This window comes from Ricinus communis, chromosome 10 (assembly GCF_019578655.1).
Source record: "Ricinus communis isolate WT05 ecotype wild-type chromosome 10, ASM1957865v1, whole genome shotgun sequence".
Lineage (NCBI taxonomy): Eukaryota > Viridiplantae > Streptophyta > Magnoliopsida > Malpighiales > Euphorbiaceae > Ricinus > Ricinus communis.
The window spans coordinates 12,979,173-13,003,346 of record NC_063265.1 but is presented as its reverse complement, the minus strand read 5'-3'; the positions used below and the strand labels follow the sequence as shown (position 1 = coordinate 13,003,346).

General features: G+C 32.3%; 2 protein-coding genes across 3 annotated transcripts; both read right to left on the bottom strand.

Moving 5' to 3' along the window:
- Nucleotides 1-2,140: 2,140 nt before the first annotated feature.
- Nucleotides 2,141-3,233, bottom strand: LOC8269835 (transcription factor bHLH149). The gene has a single exon (XM_002512478.4). It carries the CDS (start codon nucleotides 2,952-2,954, stop codon nucleotides 2,331-2,333), a length of 624 nt encoding a protein of 207 aa, XP_002512524.1. The 5' UTR covers nucleotides 2,955-3,233; the 3' UTR covers nucleotides 2,141-2,330.
- A 6,196-nt stretch (nucleotides 3,234-9,429) lies between these two features.
- On the bottom strand, nucleotides 9,430-22,843 carry LOC8269834 (protein SUPPRESSOR OF QUENCHING 1, chloroplastic). Of its 2 annotated transcripts, XM_015715160.3 has the most exons (29): nucleotides 22,152-22,840; nucleotides 21,905-22,005; nucleotides 21,765-21,821; nucleotides 21,576-21,670; nucleotides 20,982-21,081; nucleotides 20,373-20,431; nucleotides 20,024-20,148; nucleotides 19,590-19,713; nucleotides 18,926-19,013; nucleotides 18,731-18,815; nucleotides 18,469-18,526; nucleotides 18,245-18,320; nucleotides 17,873-17,983; nucleotides 16,766-16,861; nucleotides 16,187-16,309; nucleotides 14,882-15,079; nucleotides 14,534-14,638; nucleotides 14,312-14,376; nucleotides 13,640-13,733; nucleotides 13,321-13,478; nucleotides 13,102-13,151; nucleotides 12,877-12,998; nucleotides 12,605-12,712; nucleotides 11,910-12,002; nucleotides 11,623-11,659; nucleotides 11,225-11,472; nucleotides 10,940-11,089; nucleotides 10,341-10,525; nucleotides 9,430-9,650 (listed from the first exon to the last, which is right to left on the bottom strand). In XM_015715160.3, the coding sequence occupies exons 1-28, from the start codon at nucleotides 22,507-22,509 to the stop codon at nucleotides 10,364-10,366; spliced, it is 3,246 nt and encodes a 1,081-aa protein (XP_015570646.1). In that variant the 5' UTR covers nucleotides 22,510-22,840; the 3' UTR covers nucleotides 9,430-9,650; nucleotides 10,341-10,363. The 2 variants fall into 2 exon arrangements, with proteins under 2 accessions (XP_015570646.1, XP_015570647.1); XM_015715161.3 differs by lacking the exons at nucleotides 9,430-9,650; nucleotides 10,341-10,525; nucleotides 10,940-11,089 and having other exon boundaries at nucleotides 11,254-11,441; nucleotides 22,152-22,843.
- Between the last annotated feature and the right edge of the window lie 1,331 nt (nucleotides 22,844-24,174).

Sequence of the window (24,174 nt, the reverse complement as noted above, 5' to 3'; positions counted from 1 at the left end):
TAAAAGGAAAAAAAGGCATAAAAAAATAATAAAGGGAGAATTGGTTCATGCATGATTCATAAAAGGGTTCCCATTTACTCAAATATACATAACCACTTAAGGTTAAGGATATTTGTATGAGCAAAGACAACAAACTATACCAAACTTGACTTTTTGGAACAGGAGAAATTCCTCCAATGTGACCTTCCATTTCAAAGAGACCGACTGGCCTAAATCGAAATACATGTGTGTCTTCTTCGTTTACTTTTTATAGATACAACTTAATAATGATCTCCCATGGTTTCTTCATCATGAAATTTCTTTTTCCTTTTGGGTTCATTCGGCAGTCGAGTTGTATTACGTAGCACGGCTGTGAATTCATAATAGAATTTTTCAATTTTGTGATTGAGCCAACTCATGGCTAAGAAAAAGAAAAATAATGAGCAAGAAGAGGGTTGTGGCACTAATTGACAAAATAAATGTCATAGGGCACTGATGTGGCGATTAATGTAAAAGAGAAATCCAAAAGAAAAAAATGGGGAGGAAGGAGTAGAATCTTAAATGAAGGCACATGGATGCATGTGGGATTTGTGGGCAAGCATAGTTCAAAGAGAGCAAACAGAAAATAATGTTTAAATTGTTAGACTAAAAAAAGTAGGCTAAAGAAAAATACACAACATTATGTGGTCCATAAATTCAACCATCATCATGACTAATTTGGCTCCAAACACCCTTTTGATAGGGATGCCAATTTAGCATCCCACATGTCTCGTTTTCAGAAATTGACAATTGGATTTTCATTCTAGCACACGTGTTAGCTCTTAAATGAGAAAATGAAATGCCCTAATAAGAGCCACCACTACACCCCCTCCCCTCCCCCACCAGAATGAGTGGGGCTCCAGTCTAAAGCTTGTTTAGACCATAATGTTTTGGTTCTTTAGAACAACGTGGATGCATTTTCAAAAAGCTAAAAAGGCAAGCCTGGCTCGGTTGATAAGTGCTAACTCTAATTGATCCACATATTACTTATCATCCCTTCCTTCTTGATCTCAGACTCACAAAATTATACATGGTTCTTACACATTTTCTTTTCATTATGTATGGATAACTTTCTTCTAATCATTAAAGCGAGTTATTTTAAAAAATAAACATCAAATTAGAGATGTACTAGAGTCTGATTATAATAAGAGAGAGAGAGAGAGAGAGAGAGAGAGAGAGAGAACTGGCATGTGAGGGGTTTGTAGTTGAATTGCAATAAACAGTTAAGGATCACATGGAAGGGCAATGGGGGGGGGGAGAGGAGAGAGTGCGGGCAAAGAGAGGTCGGTGCAGTTGAAAGTGTAGGCCCAATAAGGCACATGATATGAAGGTGTGTTGGTCACTAGAGATTAGACTGTTTTTGGACTATTGCACAAACTTTCTGGTCTTCTTTTTTTTAATCATTCCCATCCATCCTTTACTATTTCCTTATTATTCGCGATTTCCTATCTCATAAATATCCTTTATAAAAACTGCCAGACGAATGTTGTTTTTTCCCCCCCTTTTTTTTTCTTCCTTTTAAAAAAATTAAATCATATACTTTTCCATGTTTGGTGAATTTAGTTCATCTTGTTTGCGTCCAATTTCAATGAATCTCCCTATTCCATTAACTCATCTGCTACATGTTATTCTTCCTTCTTTTTTCTTTCTTCTAATTGACAAACACAATATCACATTAATAAACATCATATTTATTTTGCTTCGATACTTAAACTAATTTAAAAATATATATCATAATTCAAATTTTAGAAACAAAAAAAATATAACAATTTATGTAAATTCAATTAGCTCAGTCCCTTCCAAAAACGTACACCTCTTCATATATCCACAATATGTTTGGTGGATTGTTCAGAAACTTGTTTACCACAGGTGTTAAATGAAGAGATGCCCGACTCAGATCGCACTATTTAAAAGTGATGCTAAAGTTGAAATCTTTGAAACAAAAATGTAATAACATCTAGAGTGAAAGAAACATTCACAAAAATGTCTAATTTAAAATATTTTAAGTTGAGATTCCTCTTTCTATTTCTTAACATATTTAGCTTATGCTTCAAATTTAGTTGGCATTTCTTGTAATCAAAAATGAAAATTAACATATAAACAGTCAAATGGGCAACAAAAAAACAAAAAAAAAGGGTCCCGTATACATTAAGGTACATGAATTGATAATCAAGGGAAAGAAGAAAGAAAAAAAAGGAACAAATATTTAATAAAAGAAAATGAAAATACAAAATGAGAGGAAAAAAACAAAATAAAAAAATTGTAATAACACCTGGCATATAAACTAACAAAGTTTGTAACTGGCTATTCACTTAACTTGCGCGGTCAACCGGCGAACCGCCACCGCCAGCAGCGAGAATCTCCGTGAGAGCGGTCATAGCTTTAACCTGCATCTCCAAAGCCGCAATATAGTCACTCGCTTCTTCTAAAATATTGCTAAAGGAGGCTTTCCGGCAACCAGGAACCAGCCGACTCAAAACACGCACTTTCTTATCCACAGCCGGCAACCTCTTGTTCTCCCTCACCGCTTCCCTTCTCCTCTCACCGGTGACCTTCACTTTTTTAACCTTTTTAACCTTCAACCTGAGTTTTCCCGCCAAAATGGCACGGCTCCATCGAGTGGTACCTTTAGCAGCGACGGCGAGAACTTTATCAGCAGTATCTCTGATTTGTCTACCTTTGGCAGCAGGAGAAACGGCAGCAGCATCATCGGCGGCGGAGGCGGTCCGGCGAGATCGGCGAAGAGCTTGGAGAAGTTTAGAGGAGTAGATCTGTTGCTCTGGTTGGGTTCTCCATCTCGTTGCTGTTTGAGCAATAATTTGATTGTTATTGGAATTTGATGAGGAGGTTTGATCGTGAGTGAGTTTTCTCCGCTTCTTTCTTTGATGATCGAATTGTTGTGACGTATCTGAATTTGATTCCATAAAGCTCGCCATAGTAGTAACTGAATATAAAAATGGATATACTAACAAGAATTTGAACTCTCTCAAATTCTTTCTTTCTGTTAAAGAATCAAGAACTTTTGCAGTTCAAAGTGTTTGACAGTGTTCGTTGGTGTATGTGGTTTTATGGAAGGAGAGAGAGAGACAGAGAGAAAAGGAAGAGGGGTGGAGTGGGGGAGACTTTTAAAAGCAATTCACGGGAAACCCACGCGGCATTTCCTTAATCACATTTATTTAGCAGATGCATTTTCATGCTCTCTCTGTCTTTTTTTATTTTCTTTCTCTTTTGAATAATTATGACTATCATTTACAAGATTACTCACTATCCTTTTAAACTATTTTATAAGAACAAAATTGAGACAAGATAAATTAGCTACCTCATACTTATATTTTATTTATTATAAGAAATTAAATATATAATATTATAGTAAATATATTTAATTATTTTATGAATATTATTTTACTATATTAAAAAATTCATATACTTTATAAATTTAATAATATTATTAAACTTTTAAGTAAATTTATATAAAATTAAAATATTTAAATTGTTTTCTTTGATTTATTGATTCATTCTAATATTAAATTTTATATATCTATTTTATCTAATTATTCTTTATTAGAATAATTATTTTATCACAAATGATTTATTTTAGTTGAATAATTATTTTTATTTATTCTACAATAATTTAAGTACATATTCTTTTATAACATTAATAAAAGTATTAAAATATAATTTGCATATTAATAAAAAATATGAAAAACTCTATATTTTTTTTGTTAATTTTTAATTTTATAATATTACTATTGTTAATAGTGACATAATTTCATCTTTTAAGTGAATTGAAGTGCAATTTTGTTTTCATCTCGTAATTTCTTTCTCGGCATTACTTATAATTACCCATTAGGTTACCATTTTCAACACGGATTATTAGCAGAAACTTCTCCTCAATTGGCTAACAAACAATACTTACAAACACTCTCCACTTCAAATGATCCGACAATGCCTAGTTTCTCAGTGATTCTACTGCAAAAACGAAATTAAATAAATAAAATTAGCCATAGCGAGTGTGTTTATTTGTTGTTAAATGGTATTTGGACCGACCCAGCAAAACATGATTACAAAATAATTATGAGACCCATAAGAGGCCTATAACTGAAGAGTTAGACGGTGATTGCATCACGCATGAGGACATTAGGCCTTTGCTTGATTAAACAAATTCATGTTCGTGTCTAGTGGGCATGTGGTATTCACAATAATGTTAATTTAGTCTCAAGCATAATGGAGGTCTTATTAATTATGTTGTTCTCAAATATTAAATCTTGGTTTAAACTGAAAAATTAGGTGCAAAAAAAGGAACAAGAAGAAAGCAACATAATTTCTGAACTTTTATATTTATATTTATATTTTTTTTGGTTAAAAGAAGTAAGATCAGTGATAAGGGAGATGGAAGAATGGAGATGAATTTTGCATCTCCAAGCAACCCAACAATAATAGGAATCTTAAACATCATCCTAAACCCACCTAGATTATAATTATTCTTATTATGTTTATTTATGTCATTAAAAAGGGCATAATCTTCCACATGGCGTGCAGTTTCAATCACCTTAACTTGCTTACCAAGACAAACAAAAATAAATAAGCTAAGCAATTAGGTCAGCCAAAATGGATAAACCTCCTTAATTTGTTTTAGTAATAATAGTATTTTCATTTTAATATAATTTTTTTCTCATTTGCTGGTGCTTTTGATGTTTTACTCTCTGTACGTCAAACGTGGCAGGTGAAACATTTCTTTTGTCCATTGAATCCGACCCATACGATAGATTGGATCTCATTTTAAATGTGCTCCGGTAAAAACCAAGTGAAAAACTTTTACTCCACTGAACTTTCTTTTTTCTTTTTTACCAAACACTTCTGGAGTTAGTAATTTATTTTTATCAGTTTACCTCTTTAAAGGCTGTACGGCGCACAATTGGGAGTAAATACTTTTCCTTTTTACGCTCACCGTAATCAAGATTTTTCTAATTTTGAAAAAAAAAATTTAATTCGGCTTAATTTGTTTTGCTAAAACGCATATTTAAATGCTTATTTTAGTTACTTGATCACTTTAATATATTAATTTTATATATAACTTAATAGATATATTAATATATTTTTTTATAATATTTAAACGCTTCTTGATATTATTAGAAAATAAAAATAAAGTGTCTATTAAACTAAATTAAATGTGCTTTTAAGAGGTTAAAAAAAAATTTAAGGCATTTTTTATTTTTTCTTAAATTGTAATTTAATTTTTCAAAAAATATTACCCAAGCTCTGCAAGGGCAAGGGCAAAAAACACACATTATTATTATTATTATTTATTTATGAAAAGCTATAACATATAGGTGGCATATGTAAATAATTAATTAAATAAATAAACAAAAACTTTGTTATAAAGGGAGACAAATGGCAGCACATGTGTCCTTTTATCTTTTCTTGCAAGGCCGGTATACGGTACAATATACTATGTATATGCCCTTGTTTGCTGTTGTTATCAGATTCCTCTCTTTTTTCTAAAGTATATAATAAAATTGTTAATTTTAGGTGATGACGTGGAATTGTTGTATTGGATAACAAAAGCGAAGTGTTGGCTTCCACTTGTTGTGTTTTGTATGGTGGGGCTAATGGAATTTGTTTTTATTGTGAGCAATGATTAGTGGGTGATGCACATTTAGAAATTTTTTGTTTTTAAAACAAAAGATGAGAGGAAAAAGGAAACCCATGTGGTTGTTTTCATGGCACTTTCTATCTTCTTCTTCCCCCTTTTTTATTTTATTTTATTATTTTTTAAATATATTGTCTTTTTATTTAACTCATTTTAGTATGGACAAGTTTGATCCACATTGTTCTAAAAATAAAATAATAAAAAAATTTAATTCACGTTGCCTTTTAGTTTTAAAAAAAATATTGAATTCGAAATATTATTTTACAACTTTCAAATTTATAAGAAGTATTAATATTAACTGGATAGTTCACCGGTCAATATCAAATTATTTATAAAATGAGCGAGTCTTTAGCAGAGGTGGCAAATCCTAAAACTCGTATAGAATTACCGATATAGCAAGTTGTATCAAGTATATCGTTTATAATGAGAATCAGAAAATGATTTACAAATGTGAATTATTGAACTTCTAGAAAATTTAAAGATTCATGCAATAAATAATTCTATGCATTATATTTTCTTAAAAGATTTAGATATGAACTTGGTCATGAATGATCAGGCAGAAATGACCTTGAGATAGAATTAAATGTACCAACAACTTGTATGGTGTCGGTTATTGAATTCTCAAAAGATGTTTCATAAGAGAGGGAAATGTATGTAATAAACTTTGATTTGATGTCACAATATTATGCATGTGCTCGAGCATGTCTTTGTATTTGCTTTGTTTTTTCTTTTTTTTGGTATTGAACACCCTTCTTAATAGTCCATGCTCTTACTTTAAACATGCATGCCTATTGCCGAGTGGTGCACCGAGTAATATCATCATTATAGTGAACCTTTATGTTTAGCAACATTGGTTTTTAACCACAACATTATTCATTAGAAGATTTAATCAAATGCATGAGTCGAGTTGTTTCCTGAGATGATCAAAGAATGATACCGATAACGATAAGATATTTGGATATATAACTGCGTTAAAGTATTTAAAATAGTACTTTTATCAATCCTAAGAATTATAATTGGCAAGCTTTAGATTATTTAAACTAACTAACTAACTATTTATATATATATATATATATTAAAAAAATGTTATATGCTCATATTTAGTATGAAATATTTTGAAGAAAACGCGATATGAAAAAATAAATTTTTTCATGTTTCTATAAGTCTAAATTTTCAATAAGGATCACTCCAATTATTGATCATAAAATACTTGAGAAATTAGACTATAATAAATAGGAGAGTGACATATATAAAAATATTCTATATTTTGATATTTATATAATCGATATATATTTTGTTATTTAAAAATATTAAATATATATTAATTAACATCTATTAATTTAATATATAGATAAAGATATACACTGAATACGAGGCAAGAACTTTTCAAAATACTTATACACTAAAACGAAATTCCATTAGTGCTGAAACTATGAACGAAGGAGAGTTATGATTTCTGAAAACGACCGAAAAAAAAAAAAAAAAAGCTAATGAGGAAATAATAAAAGGGGAATAATCATTTATGAGAATGAGAGTATTATTATATCATGTGGTATACCTCAATTAAATTCGACCAGTGACCAGACATATATAAGCAAATTACCAGCCAACAAAGAACAGAACCAATCTTTTTCACAATTACATATTTTTGCATTGTTTGGTCCTAACTATAACTCTAGCACCCTCATTGTATTCTAATAGCAATAATTTGCCCCTCCCTATTTCACTTGTTTATGCAAACTTTAGGGCACAGCACAGCCATAGGCTAGGGTTCATATCCATACTATATGTCAAAGGACCCAAAATCTCTGTAAAATGAGCATTGAAGGGTAGGGTTGGAACAAATAATAATTAAAAAAAAAACAAATAATTTCTTAGCAAAGTAAGGGTAATGATAACTACTAGTATATGTTTGTGATTTTTATGGGATTGTAAAAAAAAATAATAAATAAAATAAACAAAGAAATCTCAGGAGAATCAGATTGAGCCCCATTACCTACAACATGCCAGAAAGTTTGCCTCCTTCAGTGAGACAAGCTTCAATGTCATAAAGGAAGAGTCAATATGAAATTCTATACCAATAATAAATATTTTTTCATTCTGAATAAATCATTTAGACCATAGTTTTGGTTTCTCACCAAACTATATATTATATAATAGATTGAGCTGCCTTTTTTTTTTTTTATTATTTTTTAAATTTTTCTGATACTGGGTTAAAGGAAATAAATTTCCAAATCTTAGTTTATGGCATATTAGAAATATTTAGCTTTGCATTTTTGTTTTAATTTTAAGTTATCTCTTAATAAATGAAATAATACTTATAAACCTCACAACATTATATTATAATAATAAAGTTTTATTAATGTGAATAGATAGGAAATCGAGAGATTTCTTAATTATAGATTTAGTCATCTCTATTATTAACAGATTTGTCCAACCAGATTCCTACTTATCCCATCTCTTAACTACTTCCTATGAAGCAGCCAATTAGGATTTTCATTTGGTCTGCCTCTACGAATTAACATATAGTTTTAAATAAAATCTAAAACAGCTGGATGCATAAGATTTTATTAAAGCATGTGATTTACATAAGACAAGCAACTTCCAATTGGGTCCTGCTCCCTATCTTGGGATTTGTTACTTAAATAATCAACACTTGTCATTTCCTTCAGGAAAAAAAAGAAAAAAGAAAAGAAGAATTCTTGTTTGTTTTTATTGGGTATTTAATTTATCAAAAGCTTGAATTTTGACAAGCAAACTATCAGTTTGTTTCATTTGTTGTCACGGACTTATGTGGCTTCTAAATTATTAGACTCTTGTGTTGACCGTCTGTCTAATCTTCTCTATCAGTCGCCTAATCTTCTCAATTAAGCTGTTCCTTTATATATATATATAATCTCACCGGTTCCGGTTAGTCGACCTAAGCTAAGCACTGTTCGAAATGACTTATTAAATAAATATTTAAAAGAAAAAATATAAAAAATTTATAATATTCATAGTTTTTACCTATAAAAGGGCTGGTTTTTCGGTCGGTTGATTACCTACCAATATCATTTAATAATAATAAGAATATTTTAAATTTTAAATCTCTTTAATTATTACAATAAAAGATACCAATCATGCTGTTTTTTTTTTTCTTAAAATAAAAATCAATGGTTTTGAAGTATAAGAGCAAAAGAACAAACTTGGAGCTAAATTATACAAGTGCATCGAAAGATGGATAGATCACATCACTAAACAGATAGGGAATTTGAGATTAGCAACTTCTTTAAGCAAAAACCAAAACGCACAGCAGAGGTGGATTTGAATACGTAAATGATAGAATATTATTTGCAAAAAGATAAACACTTTAGAGGCTTCTTAAACAAAGGTTGTTTGTATCATCTACTAATTATAAATTTCTTTTGCAATATATGTAATGTAGGGTGCTAATCTGTCCCCTTTCCTTCAATTAAACCAATAATATAATGATAATTTTCGGAATTCGTAATCATTGAAGGCCAAAGTGATGCACACGAGTGCATGCCTTGATATGCAATCAATCAACCAATTCTGTTACTTATGTCGACCACAATAATGATGATTACAGTAATCTTAATAAAGTGAAGAGCTTAACTAAAGCCTCCCCCAGCTGTTGAAAGTGGCCTAATACTAACTTATGATAATTTTGACACATTTTAACACTTGTATTAATTGGATTAAGCTTTTCTCCACCCTCAAGTGTCTTTTAACGTTACCCAATAATTTTTCACCGGAAGGCATGCTCTAAAATATGCCTGTTTATTTAGAAACCGATAGCTGTACCGATAGATGATTGTCACTTATAATAGCTACTACTAAAGGTATCCACGAGATTTACAAATCTGAGTCAAAACAGTATGGACATGTATTTGTAAAAACACATATGCTTTGTTGTAGCTTAGACCCGATTATGCGATGCAAGAAAGTGGAATTTTGGGTTGACCTCTTCCCGTCTGTCTCCCTGTTACAAACAATAGTTTTCTCATGTTGTTCGAGCAAATGGAAATTTTAAGAAAATGTCAAATCCAAGATAGACTAGAGTTTTCTGACAAAACATGCAAGTTCAATGATTTCTACACACGCTATCTCTCTACCTGATTTAGAATTTATAATACTTCATGATCCAAACTAACAGAGCAAGTTGACTTTTTCCTGTCCCCTTGAATTAGTAGTACATAGGTGTTTTAATCTTTTTAAACAACCGTAAAAGACATCATTCTTGTTACATGAAGACAAAAATAATTAAGGTTATCAAAACTAAGGTCGTGAGTTGAGATAATTCTGATTATGAATAAGTTGCATGCTTATCTGCTGCTTTATTTTTTTTTTATTATTTTTATGCATCTTAAACTATTATAGCTTCAGAGTTCATATCTCAAACTTAATTTAATGTTTGCTTTACATGTTGTTTCCTTCTGCAATGAGCATCCAAGACACTTGTGATCGCATATAGTAGAGTAAGAGAACACACAAATCAAAGAGAAAGCTGAGATATTTTGATTTACTTGTTATGTTTAGAATCAGATGTTATCTTCAACTCTGAATGAATACTATTTCCTTCGTATTACTATGATGCTAATATGGAGTAGAAGGTTTATTATATAATTTCTCCTTCGTCGTAAAAAGGAAAAAGAAATACAAGGGATCTTACAGTGTAATTATGTGGCATGGCCATCAACGACTAACAGGTAGCTGCAAGCTGTTTGTTGAAGCTTTGGGCTTCACAGCATACGCAACTGTGATTTCTGATGGGATAGAGTCTTGAACTTCTTGAAAGGGTACTTCAAACTGTAGTGATTCGTACAAACACACCTCATCTTCTTTGCAATAGTAGACCTGTAAAATACAAACCAAATTGAGTAATGACAGTTTTTTTTAAGAAAGGAGATCTCTACAACCACCTAAGGTGCCCGATGTCTGACACTACAAGGCACAGATGTAGAACAAGCATATGGCTCTGCATTTCTCAATTGAAATTTTAGGTGAGTGTTTAATTTCCTGAATAGATGAGAAATACTTGTATAAAAAAGTTCTTCAACGCTGGTCAATTGAGAAGAAATTTCTTTTTGTAAATGTAAAAAATTTACGAGGTACTCTTTCAGATTTCACTGTAAGGTTATAACATGAAAATAGAAGGATTTTTGAAGCAAAATGCAGTCTCTGAAAATAAATTTTCTGATGCAGAACAAATTGGATGTGAGTTGTCTTTCTGCATTCAAGCTGTAGGGCACAAAGCAAAAGATAGTATACCTTGCAATTTATCCTCCCTGTTGAAGCTGAGGCAGAGGATCTCCTGAAATGAAGGATTGCAGTTCCTTCTGGACTAAGGTATCCGTCTGAGGGATCAATCAAAACTGCATTTTCAGGCTCTGTTTCAACAATAAATTTGCTGCGTGCTTCCTGCATTTCATTCCCAAAAGAGAGAATTTAACATGGCAGAATTAGAAAATTAAAAAAGGATTACACCACTAATAATGTGAGCAGTAGATTCAGCTTATTATAAGACAATATTCAAGAGATAGGGCTCTGCATGACCTTTGAGAAATGGTACTCCTCAGGTAATGATATTTTGAGACAAAGGTCTCCCTCCTTAGATGAACCACCATCAATTTTAATTGTCTGCACGTCAGCTGATGATCGTCTCCTAAGACGTTTCAAGGATTTGGATTTTGGTGCAGTAGGCTGAACTCCTTTTAGCTCCAAAGTCCGAAGTTCAGCTTCTTCCTTGTTCAAGTCCAAATACCTGATGATGCTGTTGTTTGTATCAGCTATTATAAGTCTACCTGAGAATTAACCAAGAAAAGAAGGTAACTTGGTACAACTCAGTTCTACCATTTAACAAATGTTGGGCAATGACAAAGGAAATTTGAACACATTTCAAATCTCATCTTCGTAAAGAATTGATTATTGCATATGATAGGAAAGAAAATTACCATTTTCAGCCTCAATAATTCCAGATGGCTCTGAAAGCTGCAGAACATAAATGAGCATTGAATTTGATATATTAGGCAACTGGGTGAAAGCAGCAATAAATTGCCAGATAAATTGTCCAATAAAAAAAGTTACTCTCTTTATAAGCTGGAGAGTAATTTAAGCTTTCAAGGACGGGTAATTTTTTCAATTAACAGTGCCAAGAGGCACTTGAGCTTCCTACAAAGGACAACAAGTTCTATATGATTACTATCCATAGAATGCAACATCTTCTGAGATATTTTCTAACCTGAGCAGCCAGTGCCTTTCCATCCTTGAAACCAGCTTTCCCTGTTCCTGCTATTGTACTCACTCTTTTAGTTGCTGGATCTAGCTTCTTGATCTGAGATTGTTAAAAACAATGATTCTCTTTTCTTTGTTTGTAATAAAAATAGCACCATTGAAATTATACTGAAAATCCAATACACGCAAAAAGAAGGTTCTTGAATATTGTACAAAACAGAACATTCATTAGCCTTATTCGTGGAATCTAACCTCATGAAAGACCTTGAAGTAATGGGTCGATAACATTGACAGAGTTCTAATTTCTTGCTAACAAAACCAATTTTTGTCATTTTCGGAGCCTTAATAAAAGGAGTGCCTGGATAGTTATAGCATTACCATGAATGCAGATTGCTTTTGAAGATTGCCACCTACAACATATACTTGGTATTCGGATAAAAAATGAATCATGAATCTGAGGGGACAGTCTAGTGGTCAGAATATAAGGTTCCAACTTGGATGTCTCAAATCTTTTTATGAGGATGAAGAACTACACCTTATCACATAGGTCTATCATTTCAGCCCCACCAAAAAAGACATGTTGTCTATTTCTCCAAATGCGATAATTTAAGACCAAATTATTGGTAATGGAACAGATACACTATGCATGTAGCAAATTATAGCAGTTAAAATCTGGGGTATTTTCAGTTGCAATGAAATTACCTTGTGATTATAGCTGTCAGCTACATATATTTGACCATTCTTTGCACATAATACACCCAGTGGGTGTTGAAGCAGTACTTCAGATCCTATTCCATCATGGTCTCCAAACTGCAAAATTAAATAGAGGGATAAATTGAAGACAATTAGGGGCAAAATAGTAGATCTTTCTAAGCAATAAACATTAAAATCTTCATTATTAGCTTTCTAAGTGTGTCCGAAATTAAACTATCATTTCATAATAGAAATGATTCATTAGTTTGAAAGTTAATTACCTTAAACAAGTTGTCAGAGAAAATTGGATCACCACCAGCTAGCAGCCTTGATCCTCCTGTTGTCAGATCAAGCACTCGAATAGAGCTACTTTCACTATCAGCAATATATACCTCCTTCAAATCTATGATCAAGAAAATCATTCATCATGAGATTTGAATGGTTAAAAAGTAATTACTAAATGTCATTGGCAGTATAGAATATGTCAAAATAATCCAAAACTTTACCAGGAGACAGTGAAATTCCAGACGGTTGTGCAAATGATGTGCTAGTGGAGCTATCCAATATGACATGATAAAGATAATGTCAGAGTACGAAAAATGTTATAAGAAATAGAAATTTTGATTAACAAAAGATTAAACCATACAAAATGAATCTACTTAAGAAATTCTGAACCATGTAAAACTTGGATCGAACATAATCAACAAGGTAAACAATTATCACACCTTGAACCATTTAAGTTTCTTTCATAACCATCACCACTGAAAGCTCTAGTAACTCCATCCGCATTATTGTGTTCCCATATTTGATGCTGGCCAGCCATTGCAATATAAACTTTCTCATTGACAGGTTCAAAGCAGACATCCCACGGAGAGTTGAGAACCTGAAAGAGAAGATGTCAATTTTAGATTTTGAATAAAGATACACGAGAGATCACAGTCATCAAAAATGAATTAAGAATATTTATTCATTTCAAATAGAAACTAATCAGTGACATTTAAATGATTTTAAATATCAATGTGAAGTCATATGTCTCTGTCTTGCCTGGATAGTCCCTTTTTGTCCCCCTACATAGTCAGAACCTTTGGTTCCATTTCCAGCAAGAGTCCGCACCATTTCATTGACAAAATCGATCTCCCTATAAAGGAACAATTGAATATTGTGAACATTACAGCAAGATGAGAGTACCAATACAAGTTCAAAATTTATGAGTTAATTATGGTTTGAAAGATATGGGAAATTAATTAGAATGCATGCATCATTTTGACTGCCAATTAGTTTTCAGCTGTGCTTTCAAATCCACCAATCCAGCCAGTTCAACCGATAAAAACAGGACTGATGCCTTAATTGGTTTGGTAATTTCAAACCCATTTTGGTTAAAGCTGATGAAACCAGGGATGACGCACAGCGAAGTAATACCATGAGGGTATTGTGGATTCAACATTAATTCTCTCATACCTACTAATTGGTGGACCCAATCAAGACTCTATCCAAACCAGCTCATTTTCCTTTATTTTTCATTTTCTTAACTATTGTTTTAATTTATTTTTTAAAGATTACATCCATTGAACTATTATTTGCGCAAAATTATTACGATTATTTAGGTTTTTAAAATGAAAATCCAAAATAATAAAAACTGACGTTCATGTTGATAGGTTTTCAGGTGTTTTTCTTTTATAATTTCATGTCATAAAAACTGACATCCTTGCTGCATACCTCAAAGCATGGTTTTCAGTATCAGCAACATACAGGAGATTTTTCTTTGCATTATAAGCCAGGCCCTGGAGAAGCACATAAAGACAATATTATGAAAATACATTCAGAAATGAAACTCAAACATCAAATAGCAGACCTCAGAATGCATGTACAGGAAAGTAGTAACCAATACTTCATTTATGATATATTTATATAGAAACAAATTTATTTTTAAATCCTCACCTGAGGGCGATTAAAGGTGGCTTCATCAAAGGGACCATCACGTAAACCTTCTTCTCCAGTGCTCCCAATTTGGACAATAAAGTTTCCATCTAGATCAGTGACCACCTAAGTTTGAGAAGTAATGTCAGTTGAGATGTGGATGATCCACATACTCGTAAACTTCATATTACAAAAGTTCAAGAATCAAAGATAATTTTCTGGTGATTGCTTGCTGCTCAGGTTATGATCAATAAATGAAGATGTTATTTATGCTTGCAGTTTAACAGACATCACAAATCTTAAGTGCAGTTTTTCCTTTTTTTTTTTTTTTTCAGTGGTGTGTGGATGTCAAAGAGAGAGCAAACTTACAATGCGGTTATGGTTACTATCTGAAATGAACAGCCGCTTGTTAAGCACATCAATTGCCAACTTTCCAGGAAATTTCAAAGGAGAGGTAACTAATCGAGGATCATTATCTTTCTCCAAACTCAAGGGAATTGATGTGCTGTCTAGGATTTTCTTCCCACCATAATACAAAAGAGCCGCCTCCACCAGCTCATCAAGATCCTAAAATGAGAAGGCAAAACAATGACTTTCTACTTTCTTGATTGTTACCGATTAAGAATAAGAAATTATGGCATAAAATAAGTATCAGATGCAGACTGGCAAAGATAACACTGCCACAAAGAAGTCTAAAACTTGGTATATAAATCCACCATCCAGTAATACGATATATAGAAACTCATGGGCCTTGGGAGTGCTGGCCCAAATGATTTAAGTGGCCATATAAGTGGGGTTGGAACCTCACATTGCACAAAACCAATTGGCATGTGCTAAGTCCCAATCTACTCCACATATATTCCACCTCATATTCTTATACTTCTCCCATGTGGGGTTTATATTCGCCGACATGATAATAGAAGAACGGAAAACACAGACAAACAGTCCACGAACTAATTAAATTGCACCAGTACTTTTCATGTCATGATGTTTACATGTTAATTCATAACCCCAAATCAATCCATCTGTAAAATGATAGCCGCTAAAATGCTATGCTGTTGACATGAAATGGTGGCAGTAATAAATTATAAATATGATTCCATGAGACTAACTTGCTAGTTTTATTTTGCTTCAAAGACCTCATTAAAGGTAAAAGGCTCAGCAAAATTAAAACAGGGTTTAGCCCAAGACAATATGACACAGAAAATTGTTGGTTCCGCTCGGTTTACACTGACAATTTTGTCCAATTAGGTCATTACATAAGTTTTTCATGTAAGTGGAATTTGTTCCTTAAGCTTTTGCAGCTCTTGGAATTTTTTTATTATTTTCCTCCACATGGTCTTAGTCCTGCATTCTATTCATACTAATAGTCCTTGATAAAATTATTCTAACAATTAAGATTTCAAAACAGTAATAACGTAGGCAAGGTTTGATGTAAGCAAATATTTTGTCTCCAGCCAATTCTAAGTTATCCAAATGCTGAAGGACAACTATAAATCAGGTAAAAAAAGACTGAAATTCATAATCCTGAAATCTCTATATGCAAGTCTTTTGAATGTGATGAAAAAACAAAAGCATACACATGCATGGTGATGTTTAAATATGCTAAACAAACTGTGTAAATGAAAATTACATAATGAATTTCAAGTTAAATTCAAATCTGCTCATGAGTACCTTTCGGTGGCCTTCTCCCGATATTTGAGCGAGAAGCTTACCATTTGGTCCAACAAGGGCAAATGTTGGCCATGAACTGATACCTAGTTCACGCCACAAATACATATCTCCGTCATTGACAACCTATACTGATAAGAGGCTGGAGTAAGATTAAACACTATGGTAATGTTCGATTAGTCAATTGAAGAAGCAAGTTAAAATACATAACATAATGCTTAAACAAAAAACACAATTGGCCTACTTTAAACATGTGTTTTTGAATTATATATGATACCAAAAATGATGCTTTTCCCCAGTTGGTTGGATATTCTCTTTAGAGAACTAGACCTTAGACATAAACCTTAGAACCATGTAGCCCCCATAAGTAAGACTATCAATCATAGTAGAGAAAAATCAAATCCACAGCCTGAATGATAGCTTACAAAACTTCAGCTCTAGTTCTTCTGTGCTGAATAAGTGAAGGATCCATTTTTTTCCCTTCAATTAAGCAAGTGTATGGAGATGCATCTTCTTGTCTAATGCCCATAGTTTGTTAAGATAGATGGAGACTATGCTTTGTACTTCTAGAATTTGACTTACTGGGTGAGAGATATTGTAGCGTAAAACGGCATTGCGAATTGCTTCTAAATCTTTCTCATTGTCAAATTTAGCTGAATGTACCCCCACAACAGTGAACTGTAAAAATATTACCACATAAAAAGCATCATATGGAATCATTTTGAATACTTTGTTAATAAGATATAAAAAACACAGAGAAAGTGTTGACATGGTGTCAAGGCACAATGAAAGCATCATAATGAAAAACTTTGGCAACAATTTGTAGACTTTTGGCTTTCTTTTGGTCCCATTTTATATTTTCATGCACTTCTTTCTTTTTGTTGTGTCCTTAACCAACTCCAATATAAGTGATTTTTGTGCCTGTTACAGTATTCCAATGTTTTACTAATTAATTTCCTATTTAGCTATTATAGGTGATTCTTAGGATCATTAAGTTTTCCTTAATTGCCTTTCTTAATATTTTGCTAGTTAATTTCCTATTTAGTTATTATAGGAAAATCTTAGGATCTCCTTATATAAGTTTTCCTTAATTGTTTGTTCTTAATTATGGCAAGTAGGGTTTAAGGGTTAGAGGCTAGCCTACCCTCTCTTGTAACTACTTAAGCGTTATTTTCTTATGGAATAAAGGAGAGCAGAAATTTCTTCAAGATTGTGAACTCCTAAAGTTCATAGATATAGGTCATAATGAGCCCTTAAGTGTAATTCAAGATAGGTCGTAAAGGTAGATATTCAAACAAACACTCTTCACCCGTTTTCGATCCCGTGGTGAATCGTAGACCCATAACCCAATCCCAAATGCAGGAACTAAGTCTCAATTCCTTATTAGTCAGGTTCTCTTTAATGAGCCCTTAAGTGTAATTCAATATAGGTCGTAAAGGTAAATATTCCAACAAACACTCTTCACCCGTTTTCGATCCCATGGTGAATCGTAGACCCATAACACAATCCCAAACACAGGACCGTAACAGTGCCTCATGAGCATCTTGGCGAATTTGGTGCTATGATGATGGGCATCTTGGAACCCGACTAATAAGGAATTGAGGCTTAGCTGAGTTGAGTGAAGGTCAAATCCAATAATGAAAATCTGCAACAGCCAATGATATCTGAATGGGAAGAAGAGGGGCTTACCGGCATATCTTTGTATTTTTTCTCCAGAAACTCTAGATCTGGCAACACATGCATACAATTTATGCAACAGTAGGTCCAAAAATCCAGAATAACCACTTTACCTTTCAACTCCTGCACAAATAAACTGAAATAGTCTAAATCTAAAAGCCATATCACATGTAGTGATTATATAGAAATCCCACTAAGAGGAAAATTGCAGTAAACTCTATAACAAATTTCTCTTGCTTGATAGATGGTCTGCTAAGCGAAAGAGCCAATGCATGTTAAAAACATGACTTGGAATGATATACGTTATCCTAAAAATCAAGTAGTACATGTCGATGACTGTAATGCCCACAGCTCACAACAGAAATCTGAGTTAGTAAAACTTGCCCTGCGAAATTGAAGTGGAGCTGTATTTAGCCAATCAAGTTTAGCTGGAAATTCTGGCACAATGCGAGCAGTTTCCCTGACACAACAAAAGACAATGCACGTCAGAACAGGTCAAACACAAATTTTGGAGATTGAAAATATCATGGAAAACAATTTGATGCAGATAAGAATTGAACCTTAGTGTAAATGTATCAAAAGCGGTAAGAAGGACAAATCTTACATACCTGGTTTCTAGATCAGATATATAATTTACGAACTGTTGGACTCTTGACTGTGATTTACCTATAATGACCATATACCAGTGAGTTGTTAATAATCATAACCCGTTATAACTAGAATCAAAATGACCACTGACTTCGAAAAGTAAAAGGCTTCTCAAAGTATTGAACAATAAAGTAATATGTAAATAAATATGTAAAAGAGAAAAAGGAACAGAACAGAAGAAATTACAGAGCACGGCCAAACAATGTATAATATGACATATACCTGTATTTTCATTTTTCTCAAAATCCAGCTTATTAACCCTAAACAACAAATTCCATATAGCTTGAGGGGATGCATATTGCATTGCCTAGAAATGCAAACATGTATGCATATGAGAAGATGTAACGATGTTCAAATTTAGTATAACAAGAATCCAACAGTTATGCAAACACCCACTATTCTTTTGTTTAAAATTACCTTCCAGTTTGAGATGGTGAAGAACAGACATGACAGAGCAATTCCCAAACTTCCATATCTCAATATATTGCGCCGAGAAGCCTGCAACCTGTCCACAAATTATTTCTGCAACCTGACGTAGTTATCAAGGCTTTATTTTCTTTGTCAAAAAGATACCATCATAATTGTGTATTTTATACACATTAGATTCAGTTTTAACTATTTCCAGAGAAAAATGAAATAGTTTGCTTGACAATAGCATCCAAAAGTTATAACTGAAGCCCTTTTGCCATTCTGGAGAATGCCAGAACTGTAGCTGAATTTTTATTCATGGAAAAAAAAAAACAAACAGAATCCGAGTTTGTATTGAGCATACTGCAGGATACTTAATCCGCACATTAGAAGTACCCAGCATATTGTCTGATTCACTAATTGACAGGACCCTATATTGTAATAACATACGCCACAAGACTGCCTAAACTTCTTGTTTTGTTCTCTTCTTTTTCTTTTCTTTTTTTTTTTTTCTTTAATTTTATATATTGGGGGGTGGGTGTTTATCATAGTTCTGATGCATATATGTTCGAAAGAGAATGCGTAGAATGACCTGTAGATTATAGAAGGGGGGGAAGAAATGGTTAACAAACATGGGTCAATTAAAGTTTTAAAGAGAAAGAACCTAGCTTACCCCCCAACTGAGTCATTGGTAGCAATGTTGTTAGGAAATGACCCATTATCTGGTCTTTCTTCGAGCATTGCTGCCGAAGTCGGTTCAGAAGTATGCAGAACCTGAGGTCCCTGCATCTTCTCATCTGCAATGGCATATCTTTATTAGATTCCGTTGCGCCAAAATAAAAACAGTCTTGAGTACTAACCAGGACAAGCACTGCTAGGAGAATAATAAAGATGTAACTTGTTTGCCATCTAAAGAAAAGTTTAAATTAACAATTATAAAAGCATTTGATAGTTTACAAGGCAAGTTTTATTGGAGAAAAAAATTTCAATACAGAGGAAATCCGTTACAGAAATAACGAAAATTGTATAATTCTTTTAATGTGTAGCGAAAGCAACTCATCATCCACATTATTGATGGTACAAAGTGACATCTTCAGGACTACATACTATAGCCATCAGATCCACCGCTGAGAATATCATCAAGTGAAACACTTCCTATGTCATTTCTGATAAGGGATGGGCTTGCATTGCTTAGTGTCTCTTCTGACAATGTAGTTTTCACAGCTATGCATCTACAAGAAGCAAATAATGTGGTTGATTAGTAATCAACGGAACAGAGAAGTGAGCACCTTACAGAAAGTGCAGGCATTAGCAAAGTAGAAAAGAAATCCGACATAGTCTTTTCAGTGTCCAGACATTCTTGCAAACTGTTTCCACTTTTAGTCTGAAAGAATTTATTACCACAGATATTCTGATGAAACCAAAAGCACATGTTATTAGTAAGTTCATTATTCACCTCATCTGTGCAGCTTGTGCAGCTTGTACTCCAGCTAGTGCATCTTCAATAACAATGCACTGGAAAAATAGCAAAACATGTCAACGATATGACAAGCATGTAATAACATAATCAATATTTTATAGAATGAACCACAGGGAAAATATTCAACTGACTTGAGAGCAATTCCCTATAATGAACCAACAAAAAGAATAGAGAAACTGAAGTTCAGCTGACAGAATTCACTAGCTTTACAGCCACAAGATGATTTAGAAAATCTCTTTCACAGGCAAAATAAATTAGAATAGCATATACTAACTACATAAAGAAGCAACCTTGGAAAAAGCCTGTGCAAAAGATTTTCAACGAGTGCATGTACAACTTTTGAAAAACACAGCTGACAAAGACAAAATTCTCAGTATTCTCTCAATAATATGCCTCCATAGCAGTCAGCAAATAATATACTCTGCAGCACTAATCTATGCACTAATTTCTCTTTCAGAGAAAAAGAAAGAAACTAGAAAGTTTTGCAGCTGCTTTCATGATTTCAATCATTTACAATAAGTGCTTTTGGGTCAAAATTTCAGCAACTTATTAAAGAGAATAAAATGGCAAACCCAAATATTATACCTCACTAGGGGGCACCTCCAAGATCTTTGATGCAGCCAAGAAAATGTCAGGAGCTGGTTTCAAATTCTCAAAAGCATCTGCTGACACAATAGCATCAAACCTGATAAAAAGAGGCTAAAAAAGTAATAAGAATAGAAGTATTCCAATAACAGCTGGTGAAAGATACAATCATTTCACAGATATCTGTAGTTTGGACAATAAATATATAGACCTTAGTTTTTGGACAAATCTGATTTTGATGTAGAAAGTACCATATAGACCACCCTAACATCATTAAGTCCCTCACTTGCAAGTACTTTTGACTTGAATTTATTCTAGACTCTGATCAGCATTCAACATTCAAATTGATATATGTAGCAACATTTTCCAACATAAATTATATACATGTGTGTTTCATGCATGCAACTCCCTCCTAGGATTTTGGGATTCTTGCAAAAATCATAACAAGATAACATTAGATTCAACTGAAGCTAATCACGAGAGCAATAGACCAATATTTTAAGGAAAAAAGTACCACTGTTGACTTTTCAAGAGGCAAATTCTTGCTGTAGTCTACAATTGCTTCGACCGTAAGTTATGAGCAGATTGACTTACATGGACAATGGCAAACCAGCAGCTGCTAAATTTGCATCAACTTTGATCCGGTCGGCACTGGAGGCAACAGCAACTTTGAGACCTTTCTCTTTGCACTGTTGACCAGACCCACTATATAAGTAATAGTAACTGCTTGATGTTGCTACAGTGATTAAGTGAATCGCAAATTAAACCAATGGGCTGCATTACCTGGGTTATGAGTTCAAGGGCACCTGGGAATCCTATTCCCGAGTTTGGTTTTGCATACTGCAAGATTCGAGAAGACTAAGTTATTGTGATTGTGGTAAATAAATATTACATTACAGATTAGACACTGATTAAAAATTTACCTTTTCAAGATATATCTCAAAGAACCTCTTTTTTGCTGCATCAGTATTAAATCCCTGAACGCCCTTAACATTAGCTACACCTCCTAAGAAGTTTGCTTCACCTAATACATTAATCAAAAAGAAAAGAAATTAGCAAATACAATAACTTTCTATCAAATTCAATATTTTACGACATCAAATACCAATTTACTATATTTAATACACACACGAAAAAAAAAAAAAAAACCAACTTGGACACCAATTTTACCTGTTCCCATGAAAGGCACAAAATCCTCAACTGTAACATCAACTCCCATTTCAGCAAAAACATCAACAGCAGCCAATCTAGACGGCTCTTCACTGTTGCATAACACTCCATCCATGTCAAAAAGCACAGCTGAAACCTTTCTCCACTTAGTTTCTTCTACTTCTGCAACACCTTTCTTTTGCTCTACCTTTACACATGCCTTAACATCCATTCTTTGAGTAAAAGTTAAGTTTTTTGATCTATATTGGAAGAGTTGAACTGAACTGGAGATGGGTTTTGTACCTTTTGGATTGGTAGTGAAGAAGAAGAACAGAGAAGTGGGGCGAGATAAAGAAGGAGGAGGAGATAGCAGCTTCATGGCCCCTAAAACGTTGTGGGCTTTTTATGGTTGGAGTGATTATAGTGTTAGAATGACGTGCTGGAATGTCTGGTTCTATGGAGCTGCTGTTAGGACAAGTTTTTCTGCTTCGTAGTTTGCTAAGTGACTGTTGTTCTGGGATTCGGATTGGTTTAGTTGCCTTTTCTTGTGTGATTTTTTAATTTTTTAGTGGTGGAGAAATTGGTTGATTTTTCAGTTTGGTTGGGACTCAAGGCTCGAAATTAGTCCATACTTTATCCACTTGGTGACCACTCTTTTTTTGTTTTTCCTCTAAATTTCTGTTTTTATGGTGTATGGTGTACATTCTGGAGCTTATTTAGTGAACATATTGATTCAAACCCAATAAGAATTTATTACCAATATCCAATTTTTAACATATGTATAAATATTATAAGAAAATTCTTATACACTCTTGAGTATATTACATTCTATTAATAGATTAGTAACAAAAATAAATGATTATAACTATATATATATATAGCATTAATTTTATTATTATTCAATTGTAACATAATATCCATCAGTTATCATTTATTTCTTTATCTATTTAAGTGTAATATACTCACAGTAAACCAATTATTCTCAAATTTGTTTTTGTGAATTGTTATAAAAAGCTATGTCAAAACTCCATTAAGAAAATTCTTGATTTACTTCTGTAACTCATGCTGTGTATGGTACTTGGTCACGGTTGTGTGGCCTCTATGCTTCTTTGCAATTATGCTCAACAGTGTAATTAGATTAAAGGGTTAAATACAATTTACCCTATAGTTTAATCTAATATATGATGCAGTTTTTGTATTTATTTTATATTAATTTTTTTTTGAGTTTTAATGAAACTAGATTCCCATATCAGTCGAAAGATTAAACTGTTAATTTAATATTACAATTTGATCTTTAAATTTATTATCAAATATTAAATTTTGTTTAAACTTAATTTTATTATTAAATTAGAGTAAATCTTATTTTGATCACAAGTTAGTTTTAGTGTCTAATTAAAATAATAAATTTAATATTTTTTTCTTGCTCTATTTTTTAATACGTTTTAATTAAAATGATTAAAATATTTTAAAACTACTTATATTTATAATAATATTATTAAATTACTATATAATTTAATTTTAATTATTAATATAAAATAAATATTTCTAATTAAAAAATATCATTCTATTGATATTTTTATTATATATTATAGTTAAACTATATAAAAAATAAAAATTAAATTTAAATAATCATGTATTAATCTAGTGAAATAATCTAAACACTAAGTTGACAAATTCACTATCAATGAAGAGATCATGTTAATTTTGTATATTAAAAATAAAACTTTTTATCAACTATTCAAATGAAATTAATATGAGTAAAATTTTTATTTTCAATATAGTTTAGTATAGTGTCTAGTAAAAATAATAACTTGTAATTATTTATTTTATTTAAAAATTTAAAATTAACTATATAGTAATTTAATAATACTAAATAATAAATAACTATTTTTAATGTATTTAAATTTTCTTAGAATTAGATTATACCAAAAAAAATAAAAGATATAAATAAGTAAAATTTATTATTTTAATTAGACAGTAAAATTAATTTGTATTAAAAATAAGATTCTACTATAATTTGATAATAAAATTAATTTTGGACAAA